The sequence below is a fragment of the Spermophilus citellus genome, assembly GCF_964194105.1.
Source record: "Spermophilus citellus genome assembly, chromosome: 6".
Lineage (NCBI taxonomy): Eukaryota > Metazoa > Chordata > Mammalia > Rodentia > Sciuridae > Spermophilus > Spermophilus citellus.
In genome coordinates this window covers 113935838-113948363 of record NC_138187.1, presented here as the reverse complement: position 1 = coordinate 113948363, position 12526 = coordinate 113935838, and the positions used below count along the sequence as shown (strand labels likewise).

Here is a 12526-nt window from a genome sequence, read left to right as displayed (position 1 = left end):
CCAATTAACAACAGTTAATCCCTGATAGGGATTAACTGAGTGGTAACTGAAGGCAGGTGGCATAGGGCTGGAGGAGGTGGGTCACTGGCTCCTACCTTTGGGTTGTATATTTTGTGTCTGGTGAGTGGAGTTTCTCTCTTCTGTCTGATCATCGTGTGAGCTGCTTTCCTCCACTATATTCTTCCACCATCATATTCTGCCTTACCTCCAGTCCTGAGGAATGGAGTCAGCTATCTATGGGCTGAGACCTCTGAAACTGTGAGCCCCCACATAAACTTTTCCTCCTCTACAATTGCTGTGGTCAGGTCTTTCAGTTACAGCAGTGAAAAGCTGACCAAAACACTGGCTTCAGTGGATGACTTCCTTCCTTCCTTCCTTCCTTCCTTCCTTCCTTCCTTCCTTCCTTCCTTCCTTCCTTCTTTCCTTTATTCTTTCTTTTTTAGGGAGGTAGGGAGCATACTGCTAGGATAGAACCCAGGGCATCCTAGGCTTGTGCTCTACCCCTGAGCTACACCCCAGCTCAGGGACTGACTTATCGAAAAACTGGGACTCCAGAGGGAGCAAGGAGGAGTTAGGAGGAAGGCATAAAAGGAAGGATTCCTAGAAGCCAGGAAGGACATGTTCCCCAGGATCCTGCTTCCCCACCTAGGGAGGTGCTCAGGAAAAGAATAAGACCTGATAGAAGATAAATGTGGGTGCTAGAAGGACGTTCCCAGACAGTCCTGAACCACCAGGCCCGGGAGCAGGAGAGGCTGCTTCCAAAGGCAGGCAGGCTTGGACAACACCCACAGCAGGATAAAACTTAGACCCCATTTTCCAGCCATGCTGCATGGCCCTGGGGAGAGGGAGGAAGCTGGCTAGAAAGGGAACTCTGAGGGAAACTTCTCAGACTGAGACGCATGTAGAAACATTCACCATGCCAGTGTTCTTCATTAAAGTCCAATTACTTATTAATCATTCAATGGCATGAAAAAAGGGTAAGATGGCTATAGATTATAAAGAGCAAAATGAGGACCTTCTTTGAATTCCCATTCAAATAAACCAACTCTAAAAAATACATGTTGAAGTCAATAGAGGAAATTTGAATATAGATTAGTTATAAGATGTGATTAAAGAATTATTGTTAATTCATTAGGTTGGATAATAGTGCTATGGGGGATGCATAATATAAAAAAAATGTCATATTGCCTGTGACTTTCTTTAACAAAAAATTCATCTAAAAACAACAAGAAAACAGATTTGGCAAAACATTAAAAATTGTTCAATCTAGATGGTAATATATAAGGTTTCAGTATACTTTCTTAATTTTACTTATAAGGACTTATATAAATATAAATACCAAATAAATATACAAATTGTATATATATATATATATATAATATTATTTTATTTACTATTATTTTATTTATCAAATATATATTTATTATTATTTTACTTATATATATATATATTTGATAAGTAAAATAATAGTAAATAAAATAATTTACATAGAAATGAATTTATAGGTACTGGGAGTATAGCTCAGTGGAAGAGCATGTACTTAACATGAGACTCTGGGTTTGATCATCAGCATCAAAAAAAAGAAATGAATTTATAAAATATATACATGCAAGAATATATGTGGGTGTTTTCAAAAAAAAAAAACAGGAAAATGTCAATAGATGGCAGTTAATTAAAGGATCCCTACTGCCTGCAGTCCCTGGCTCAGCTCAGGGAGGTGGGAGACACATCCTCAGCCTTCCGGAGACCTCAGGTGGCAGGGACAATGCCTCTGCCTTATTTCCATCCCACCATAAAGTCCTCTCATATTTAACTAGCACATACCTCCCCAAATTGGGAGGAGCCAGCATCTGTCTCCACAACTCGCAAACTCCAAATTATCTCTTGTTCTCCATTGCTGGGATCCCTTTTTCCATGCAGATGCCACTAGGAGTGACTATCATGATCCTTCCCAAAGACCAGAGCCATTCAACCAGGGCAAGCTCTGCATCAGACAAGATTGGAGGCAGAGAATATCTAGGATGCTTCTCTCCACCCTTTCTGTTTTAGTCCATTCACGATGCTGTAACAAAATGCTACAGACCAGGTAACTTACAAAAACAGACATTTATTTCTCACAGTTTTGGAGACTTGGGAGATCCAAGGTGCTGGCAGATTTTATGTGAGTGAGGGTCCACTTCCTGGATCACAGAAACTATCTTTTTGCTTTGTCTTCACCTGGCTGAAGGGACCAGGAAGTTCTTGGGTTATCCCTGTATAAGGGCACTATTGTATTCTCCATCCCTGGAGATCTACCCTCATGACTTAATCACTTCCCAAAGGCTTCACCTCCCAATAGCATCACATTTAACATGTGAATTTAAGGGAGGGGACACAAACCAGTCTATAGAGCCTGTTATACCACAAAAATGGCCCCCAGAGTCACATGGAACTAAATAATGGAGGAAAGCTGACAGACAAATCCCCCTTAAATGGGTTCTTCTGACACTGTCTTTTCTGAAGTGTGTAGAGAGATCAGTGGGAATCCTCATTATTCACCATCAATTCTGTGAACTCTCAAGCTCCACCACACTCATAACTCAAAGGAAATGGTTCAAGTCCGGAAGGGAGACATTGATAGATGACTGGAGGGCACCATGGGAGAAGAGCAGAGAAGGTGTGGGCTGAGGAAGAGGGGGACAGCCATGCCCTGGAGCCAGAGCTAGAAATGGTTGGGGTTCACAGGAAACTGAGATATCTGAAGCTGAAAAGACACTGGGCATCTGAGAAGCAAAGCAGGTTAAACTGGAATCGAGAAGTCGGAGTGAGTGAGCCTCATCAAGCAGAAAAAGCACAGCTGATGAAAGAAAGACTGTTCCAGAGACCCACTGCCCCGACTCAGAGGAGCAGCTGGCATTGAAAAGGAGCCAGGAGACAGAAAGAGACCACCAGGCCCGGGGATGGGGGAGCCTCGCTGCTCCTTGTGATGGCTGGGATGCAGATCCGAAGAGCCAGGCTGCTGAGACCCCAACGTGGTCAGGACCTTGGCTGGGAAGAGCCTTCTGTAGCCTGTGGATGGACTGTCTGCCTGAATCTCCCAGCCGCGCTCCAAGCTGTTTCTGTGATTTTGTGTAATTACAAAAAGCCCTGCCTGGGCAGCGGATGTGAGGGGAAAGCTAATCTGTGATTCCCAGCAGGAAAGAGGGACTTGCTGAAATGGCCTCACTGCTGTGGAATGACACAGACTACTCAGTGCACTCTCACTACACATCAGCTTCCCTGTCCCGGGAGGTCTCAGATGAGTCTGGGGGTGGCACGGCGGCCCGTGTTTCCTCGCATCAACTAATGAGGAAGCAAATGAAGGAGAAACAAATTGGCTCCACAGGCCAGGAAGGGCTGGGGTGCGTGAGACTCTGCCCGTGTCTCTCCAATCTGACTTAAGCTCCCCGTGAGCTGCTTTATTTTCACAGAAGATGAGAGATAAACCAAGAGTTCCGAGGGACTCTGCACAAATCAAAGACCTGCTGACCACAGTGGCCACAGCTTCCCCTGTACCTGGCATTGTGGGGATGGGGAGGAGCTTGGGGACGGGGCAGGTACCACATCGAGCCACATGCCCTTCACACCTAACAGAGAGCTGGCTTTCATGCATCCACATGTTAGCAGTATTCCCTTCTGTGGCTTCTGTTCCCATCAACTGCTGGGTCATCTGTGAAGGACTAGTGCAAACCCATCCCCTCTGCTGGAGAAAGTGAGGCACCCTTGTTTGCAAGAGGAAAGATATCATTTCACTCACTGAGTGTCTACCTGGGCCAAGTACCGTGCTAGGATCTGGGAGAACAAGGAAAATACCATCTCTGCATCCACAACTGTAGGACTGAAACAGGGAAGACAGGCAAGTCAACATGTTAATGCAACAAAGTTCACTGTGGGGTCTGACAGGGGAACTGCAGGATGCCAGGGGAGGAACTGATCTCTCTCAAGATGGGCCACATCCAGGGCTGCCATAGATTGACTATGGATAGTGTCTTCAAAAAGTCCATGGGTTAAAAGCTTGGTGCCCAGGGTGGTGCTATTGGGAAATGGTGGAACCTTTAGCAAGTGAGGTCTTATTGGAGGTCTTTAGATCGCTGTGATTGTGAAACCAGATGAGTCCTCTCACTCTGCTTCCTGGCTTATGATACAGGTGGTTTGTTCTACCATATGCTAAAGCCATGATATGCTACCATCACTTGAGGCCCCAAAATATGGGGCTGCCCAATCTTGGACTAGAATCTCCAGAACCTATAAACCTTTTCTCTTTATATGTTAATTGCCTTAGATAATTCATTATAGTCACAGAAAGCTAACACAAGGGGCAAGGAAGAGGCCACAACTAAAAGCAACATCTCTTACTGTTTTAATCTGAGGAAAGGTTGGGGAGATGGGAGTATAAAGCAAACTCTCAGATGTTTGAGTGGAAAACTCTGTAGTGCAGGGGTATTCAACCTGCTTCCTGACTGTATTAGTAAGGAGTCTCCAGGACAATCCTTCCCTGGGATCTGAGACCCTAAAGCAAATGTCATTTTTGTAATGAGACTATTTCATTACCAGACTATTCCCTAAAGTAGAGGAAGCCTCTAGGCTTAATACAAAATTAAACTACCTGTTGCAAGTTGACCATACTACAGATGGTCCCCAACTTACCATACCATTTACAACTTTTTGATTTTACAGCAGTGCAAAAACTATATACATTTGGTAGAAACCATGCTTCGAATTTTGAATTTTGATCTTTTCCCAGACAAGTAAGATGTAGTGTGCAGCTCCCAGTCAGTGGCTCTGTCACAGGGGAAACAAGTGACATTCCACGGTGCACGGTGTTGCCAGTGTTGTTTGGATACAGGTATTCGATAAGTTCCATGAGATATTCAACATTAATTATAAAGTAGATCTCATAGTAGATAGTTTTGCCCATCTGTAGGCTAATGTGAGTATCCTGAGCACAATTAAGGTAGGCTGGGTAAGCTCTGATGTTCAGTAGGTTAGGTTATCAAATGCATGTTTGATTTATGATATTTTCAACTTATAGAGGGATTTATTGGGACACAGCCCCATTGTAAGTCGAGGTGCATTTGTACAGCACTTTAAATTTGGGACTTGGTTTGCAGCACTGTATTTTTAAAGAATAAGGTGGGGTAAGGACTCTTCCTTACTGGATGGGGCCTGGGAAGAACACCAGCCAGACCCACAGTGGAGGCTTGGGGGTACCTCCAGGCAGCCGGAGGGTAGCTGGACTTGTGCCTGCTGGAAACGCTGGCCCTCCCCCACCTGTGCCCCTAAATGGATGAGAAAGGATCCCTTCTGGGACTCACAGGCCACTAAAACAAATATACCTCCTTCTCCACCATGAGATTCACTGAGTACTCCCTCCCTCTCCCCAGTGGGTGAGGCCCCAGAGCCGTGACCTCCCCTGTTCAGCTAAGGCCACCCACCCTGTCCATCCCCCTGTGTCTCAGAAGATGTGAAGGCAGCATGAAGGTTGACAAGGGTGTTGCCATCCTCCCAGGTCACATTCCTACAAGGAACATTCATCTAGCCCCACTTCTGGAGGAGAAAATCAGTCCTTAATCAGACTAATACAGAGGTCAAGGCATGTACGTGTGTTTCCTCCTCTGTGCCTCATTTCCAAAGGCGGTGTGTAAGAACCAGCTCCATCTTCATCTACCCAATGGGACACTGTGGTTGTGGCCTCAATTGTTCCAACCACCACGCAATCGCTGTGTTCCTCTGTGAGCAGAAGCAGCCTGAACTGAATTTGTCTCTAGCTCTTTGTCAGATAATACATCCCTCTCAGCACAGCACAGCCACACCTCTGCATGGAAGGAAGAAAGCTCTGGTCTCCCCTGAACCCCATCCTGCATCCTTCCCCGGCAGGACTAGAGCTGGGTCTCTTTCCCAGTGGTGGCCCCTGGCAGCAGCTCCTTCTGCAGCAGGGCTCTCGAGCTCCAGGAAATTAATCTTCATGTTCGACCTTTTGGTAATTTGGTTCATGTCATTTTCCAAAACATCTTCTTTCCTATAGTGGGAAAAGCCCAAGACACAGTCTACACTTCATTTCGCTAGAGAAAGGCAGAAACCACCCTGGCACACAACTTTTAATTGATTGATTTCCCCCCACTGGGCTCTGGAATCAGCTTAAGTAACTCATGGCTCCAAGCTGTTGAATGAGACCCAGAGACCCCCAGCGTGCTCTGGTAGGAAAGACCAGCATGTCAAGGAATGAGGATAGGCTAGAACAATATGAATTTGAGTGTCACTTGAGGGTAAATGTTCATGAGATTGTAAAGAAGATGCGGGCAAAGAGGTTTGTGGAGAGGCTGGGAGTGTCATCGGTGTCCAAAGCACTGGGTCAGACCAGCACACAGCACAGCCACTGCAAAAGAAGAGACAGGGTGAGCTCACAGCTTCTAGGGAGCAAGTATCCTTCCACCACCATGTCTCCCAGCCCCACCTAGGCACGACTGTTTATATCCCCACTCTCTAGTGAGTGTCTTCCTCTATCACAGAAAGCCCTTAGCTAAGTCACAAGCTAGTCCCTTAGCCAAAGCACTAGAAAAAATGTGGCTTAGGGAAAGCCCTAGATCCAAAGGGGACTTCCAAACATGGTGGGGGGGGGGGCAGTGTATGTGTACAGTTGTCCTTCCCCATCCCCAAGTTCTGCCTTGGCGGAGTCAACCAACCACAGGTTGAAAATATTCAAATAAAATTGCATTTGTATTAAACATGAACAGACTTTTTTCTTGTCATTATTCCCTAAATAATACAGTAGAACGACTATTTACATGGCATTAACATTTTACTAGGTATTATAAATAATCTAGAAATGATTTAAAATATACAGAAGGATATGCGTAGGTTATATGCAAATATTATGCCATTTTAAATATGGAACTTGAGCATCTGTGAATTTTGGTTTCTGAGGAAGGATGTGGAACCAAGTCCCTGTGGATACCCAGGGACAACTCTGTGTGTGTGTGTGTGTGTGTGTGTGTGTGTGTGTGTGTATTTCTCATAATTTTTCTTATTTCTTATACTTCTTATATTTCTATATATGTATACATGTTATTATATATGTTATCTATATTTTTCCTATTTTCCTGTATATGCATCTGTATTTTATATATATATATATATATATATATATATATATATACTTCATTTTAGGTTCTGCATTATTGCTTGGACATCTGTAGAAATCTACAGGTATGTTGGAAGGAGGGCCTTTCCTAGATCTCAGAAAAGGGGTCAACAACATTTTCATTTCAGAGAAGAAAGAAATGTGGTTGGGCCAGGCAACTTGGCAGGGTCAGAAATAACCTGGTCCACTGCCTCAGAAGCAGGACCAGGGCTCATACCTCCCCACTGACCTGGACCTTTAGGACATGTCAACACCTCCTGCTGCACCCTCAGGCCAGTTAAAGGCTTCTGCTGCCTGAGGCTACAGTTCTTGACTGGCAAGCAGTAGAGTGGTTTCTGCATAAAGCATTATGTAACTTGTACATGGCAAAGAAAAAAAGAACCACTCATTTATTTTGTATTTTCATTCTACCTTGTTGCAACTTCATTTCTTGTCTCTGATGTCCTTCTATATTTCAACCTGAGATAACTAACCCTAGAGTCAGAGACTTCAAACTATTCCTACTACACACAATTCCGTCCAAATGAACAAGAGCTTGCATCTTTGAAAGGATTTGAAAAGTAGTCATTGCTTTATCTTTAAGATAATAATACTAATAAATAACAATGTTTGAAAAACTGCATGATAGACAAACACATTCCTTCCCCCATGCTCGCCTAGCCCATGCATGGTTTTCATGTGGAAATAAGACAGTCAGTGGGAACAAACACAACCCAGCACTACACCGCCCAAGAATTTCCAAGAATTTGCACCCTCAGCAATCAGTTCATCAAACCATATCATTTACCTCAGCCAGAGAGAGCTGGACAATTCCATTCTGGTCCTTGTCCAAAAGCCTGAATAATTCTAAAATACCAGAGAAGAATAAAATTAGCCTGTTCCTGGTCTTTGAAACAGAGGGCTGCATCTGTCCAACCCGTCCAGACTTGGAAATCCCCTTTCTCTTACATCCCCCTCCCCTCTGGCTCTTACTTAGCCCCAAGGACCTCAAAAAGCTAGATCTAGGGCTAGAGGTATAGCTCAATAATAGAGCATTTGGCTAGTATACATGAGACCCTGGGTTAGACCCCCAGTATCACCAAGATAGAAAAAAATATTCAAGTTAGATCTAGACTTAGTACCCAGGATGGGCTTTTTTTGACAGGAGATGTCCCAAACAGACAAACCTAGTCATCAACAGAGATGGTCCCTTTCACATCTCTACCCTCAAAAGCTTCGTCTCAGACTCTTGTAATTATATTAACAGGAGGTGAAGTAGTGGGTATCCAAGTCCCTTAGCTCTGTCTCTGACTACTTGATCATTTCTTCTTAAGATTTACCACTTCCCACCCTCCCCACCCCATTATCGATTATAAAATATCAGGATCCCAAGGACCAAAGTGGCAGGAGAACACTTATTACTTTCCAGAGAGGACACCATCCCCTCCCTGGGTGGCTCCTAATAGGACCCTCATGGAAGGGCAAATGTGTATAGACACTAAATGCCATCTAAGGACCATTTCTGAGATTCATTCAGAAATGGCCCTTAGATGGCATTCATTCACTTGACCTAGAGGCTGCACATAGTAGGTGCTCAATATTCTAGATCACAGCTTTTTAAATCTCCAAGGAAAGGCAATCTCTGCCCTTGGGCCTGGCCAACAGGACCACCTTCAGCCCCTTTCGTGTCCACCTCCCCTTCCCCCAAGGGAGCCTCAGTTATAGAAGCCCTGGCTGTGATTTCTTAGAACCACTGGCCTCCGAAAGGCAATGTTTGGTCCTGCCCCTGAACTTCAGTCCTGTATATTTGAAAGAGAGAAGGACTCACTGAAAAGGGTCTCCAGGCGGATCATACAAGCAATGAAGCCATCAAAGTCAATGCCAAGCTTGCTACACGCGTACCGCATGGCGATGGTCTGCTGCACTTGGTTGTTGAGGGTGAAACCTGAGGGCAGAGGAGACCTGAGTCACAGATAGTGGAAGATTCAGAACTGTCCCCAGTAAAAACTCAATGGGCTGACATTACACAGGCCCCTTCATGATTCTCTCTAAATTGCCAAACCAACTGACTCTGCCTCCCCCAGGAGCTCCCTGAAGGTGTTCTGTCATCCAGTTTATCTTCTCTTAGATAAGCCTCATCAGTCCCTTCCCTGGTCCAACACTAGCCTCAGCCCTGTCTGAGTCAGGGTCCCATCAGCCATAGCAAGCAAAAGCAGAAAAGGTGAGGGACCGCCCGTGTGGCTGGGCCCCTCCCTGTCCCCTTCAGGGCTCCATTCTCTATAATGGCTGTCACCTTCCCAGTAGCACACAGTTCTTGGAACATTCTGAAGCTCTGTGCTACCTAGAGTCCAGCAGCATCCTCTCCTTCCTGAACAGGAAGGGTACTTGACAAAGCTCTGTAGCCACACTGAGCTCCAACAGAAGATGGCCCAGTGATTGGTGCCATTAACAGTCACCATTCTGAGAATAACTATTAAAACTGAGCACATCTGGGTTCTAAGACCTTCTCTACAGGTACCGTCCTCACCTGCTTTCTTGAGTGCTGTCCTCATCTCGTGGGCATCGATGGTCCCTAAGTGGTTATAATCTGTTTCCCGATAGATCTCCTAAAGCAGGACAGAAATTCCAGATAGAGAACAGCAGCCCCTGGCCCACAATAACCATCTCCCTCCACTCTACTGCTCCCTTAGAAGGTGAGGAACATGCTCAAGAAGAGATCTCATTGCCTCCTCCCATGAAGGTTCCAGAACAAAGAGAAGAGCTTGGGCTGAAGGCCAGTGCCAGCCCTCTTGCCCTCTGGATAGCACTGTCGGTGCAGGGGCTGGCCATTAGCATCTCTCATTGCTTCTGTGTTCCTTCCTGAACCATGTGTCCAGGTTTGGGTGGTTTTGATCATGACTAAAGGTCTGGTAGACTAGGGTCCAGACCAGGAATGAATGCCATGGAGGGTTAAAATAGAGGAAAGGGGCCAAGGCCCAGAAGCTGCCCACGAGGGAGAGAAGAGTTACCAGATACTTGTGGATCTTCAGCCACAGCATCTTGAATTCCACCGGTCCCAAGGTGCCTGTCCCATGGCTCTAAACAGGTTAAAGGCCAACATGGTTGAGCCCCAAACCTACATGCCCTAAGGAATTCTTTCTCTTGTGAGTGTACATGATAGCCATAAGCCCTCAGTGAACCTTCCACTTCTGCAGCAAGAGAGCAACAGGGTGATGGTGGGAAACAGATTCAAAGGCAGATTAAAAAGCCAGACACCCACCAAGGCCCTTCTTTGAAGCCAGACACACAGGTAGGAATAAAGAGCATATATCACCACCCTGAAGACCTCCTAGCAATATCACTAATTAGCATCAACCGAGCTCCGTGATATGCAAATTCATTTCCAGATTTAAATTTCTGTGACTGGTCATTCAAATGACAGTTTGTTCGAATGTCAACATGTTATCAGAAAAATGATATCAGAAAAATCATCAGGAGGCCCCGGATCATGATTCTCAATCAAACAGTCTCCCACCAGCCACTGTATAACTAAATCAGGTGTTTTAGTTATGCATCATAACTAAAACTTTTCCGTGTCTAATTTGGGTTCCGTCCACCAGTGAACCCTGAGTGCTGTGCCACCCTATGGGACTCAGTTCTGAACTGGACTTAACCTCGTGAAGTTTAGTCTCTTTGAAAGTCTACCTTTTTTTCACCACAACAAAATGAATAAACACCAGCATGTTATAGCACTATGTTCAAATTCTAAAACAGACCACTGATCACTTCCTTAGCCAGCGGAAATTCTTGCAAAACTCACTGCTATAGATTGGATCTGGAATGTCCTCCTACTGTGTGTTAAAGCCTTGGTCTCCAGCTTGGTGTCATTGGAGGTGGCAGAACCATTAGAAGTGGGCCTAGTGGGAGACTCTAGGTCATTGGAAGCATGACCTTGAAGGGGTATTGGGACTCCAGCTTTCTTTCTCTCTCTCTTCCACCTTGGCTTCCATGAAGTAAGTTGTTCTGCTCCACCTCATACTCACACCATGATGTGCTGCCTGACCACAGTCCCAAAGTAATAGGGCAAATAAATTATGGACTGGACCTCAAAAGCTGTGAGCCAAAATAAACCTTTCCTTTTTATAAATTGATCATTTCAGGTATTTTGTTACAGTAATGGACAGCTGACGAACACACATCCTTTAAGAAAGCGTATGTTCTTTTATCTATGATCAACACTGAATGTTGACCACAGCCTTCAAAGGCTTACTAATAATACAAACAACATATCTGAGGAGAGAACTATACACAGGAAGTTAACACCCTGTGTCTAGGCACTTCATGTACTTGCATCTCATTTCACCTTTATGATAGCCACACAAAGTAGATATTATTATCCCATTTTTTCCAGGGTTGGGGGAGACTGAGGTTCAGAGCATTTAGCAACTTACCCAAATTTATACATCTAACAAGTGGTGGAGCCAGAATCTGGACTTTTGTCTGTTCCAAAGTCCTTGTGCCAGAAAACCAGTAGTCCTAAATTCCAGAGGAAATTGCCTATAGAGACCAGACCTCTAGGCAGGATCTCCAGGACTGAAACTCAGGCAACTGTATTTTCAAATCTCTATGGATAATGAAGTACTAATATACGCTATAGGACTTGAAACATCATGCTAATGAAAGGAGTCAATCACAAAGGACCACATATTCTATGACTCCATTTACATGAATGTCCACAATAGGCAAATTTATAGAGCCAATAGATTAGTGGTGGCCTAGGAATGGGAGAAGATGAGGAGTGAGTTCTAACATGAATACAAGGTTTCTTTTCAAAGCAATAAGATGTTTTAAATTGTGGTGATGGTTGTTGAAATGGCTAATTTGAATTGTCAACTTGATTGGATTAAGAGATGTCAAGGATTAAGATGATTATGGGGGTGTCCATGAGAGTCTAGGAATGATTGGCATGTGGGATAGCCAACTGAAATGGAGACCCTCCCTAAGTGTGGGCAGCATTGACCAATACGATGATGGCTTGGATGGAATAAAGATTGGAAGAACAAGGAACCAGCAGCAGATGCAAGCTCCATTCTTCTTGAACAGGGCTTTGATTGCTGCTGTGATCATCTGAGGATATCAGACTTTCTCTTCTTCACTTTTCCAAAGCGGACTCTGACAGTGGTTCACCAGAAGGCTTAGGTCTCAGACTAGGGTGGCATCATTGATCCCTCTTGTTCTGGGGCTTCAGCCTCTTGGACTGGGCAGCTACTGGTTGTCCCAGCTCTCCAGGCTGCAGACCGCCATTGTGGACTATGCAACTTCTAGTCATGTAAGCCAACCTAATAAATCCCTTTTGTTATAATTATTCTTCCTGTTGATTCTGTTCCTCTAGAGAATCCTGACTAATAC

The 12526-nt window shown here is 44.8% G+C and overlaps 1 protein-coding gene across 2 annotated transcripts in view; it reads right to left on the bottom strand.

Moving 5' to 3' along the window:
• Positions 1-6278: 6278 nt before the first annotated feature.
• CAPN8 (calpain 8) overlaps positions 6279-12526 on the bottom strand; it is a gene marked incomplete at its 5' end in the record, with an annotated part of 77070 nt that continues 70822 nt past the window's right edge. For both annotated transcript variants that reach the window (XM_081299904.1, XM_081299903.1), the window contains 5 exons: positions 6279-6394; positions 7947-8005; positions 8967-9083; positions 9666-9744; positions 10147-10215. In XM_081299904.1, coding sequence (XP_081156030.1) covers positions 6371-6394; positions 7947-8005; positions 8967-9083; positions 9666-9744; positions 10147-10215 — 348 coding nt within the window. In that variant the 3' untranslated portion in view covers positions 6279-6370. The remainder of the gene's footprint in view (positions 6395-7946; positions 8006-8966; positions 9084-9665; positions 9745-10146; positions 10216-12526) is intronic.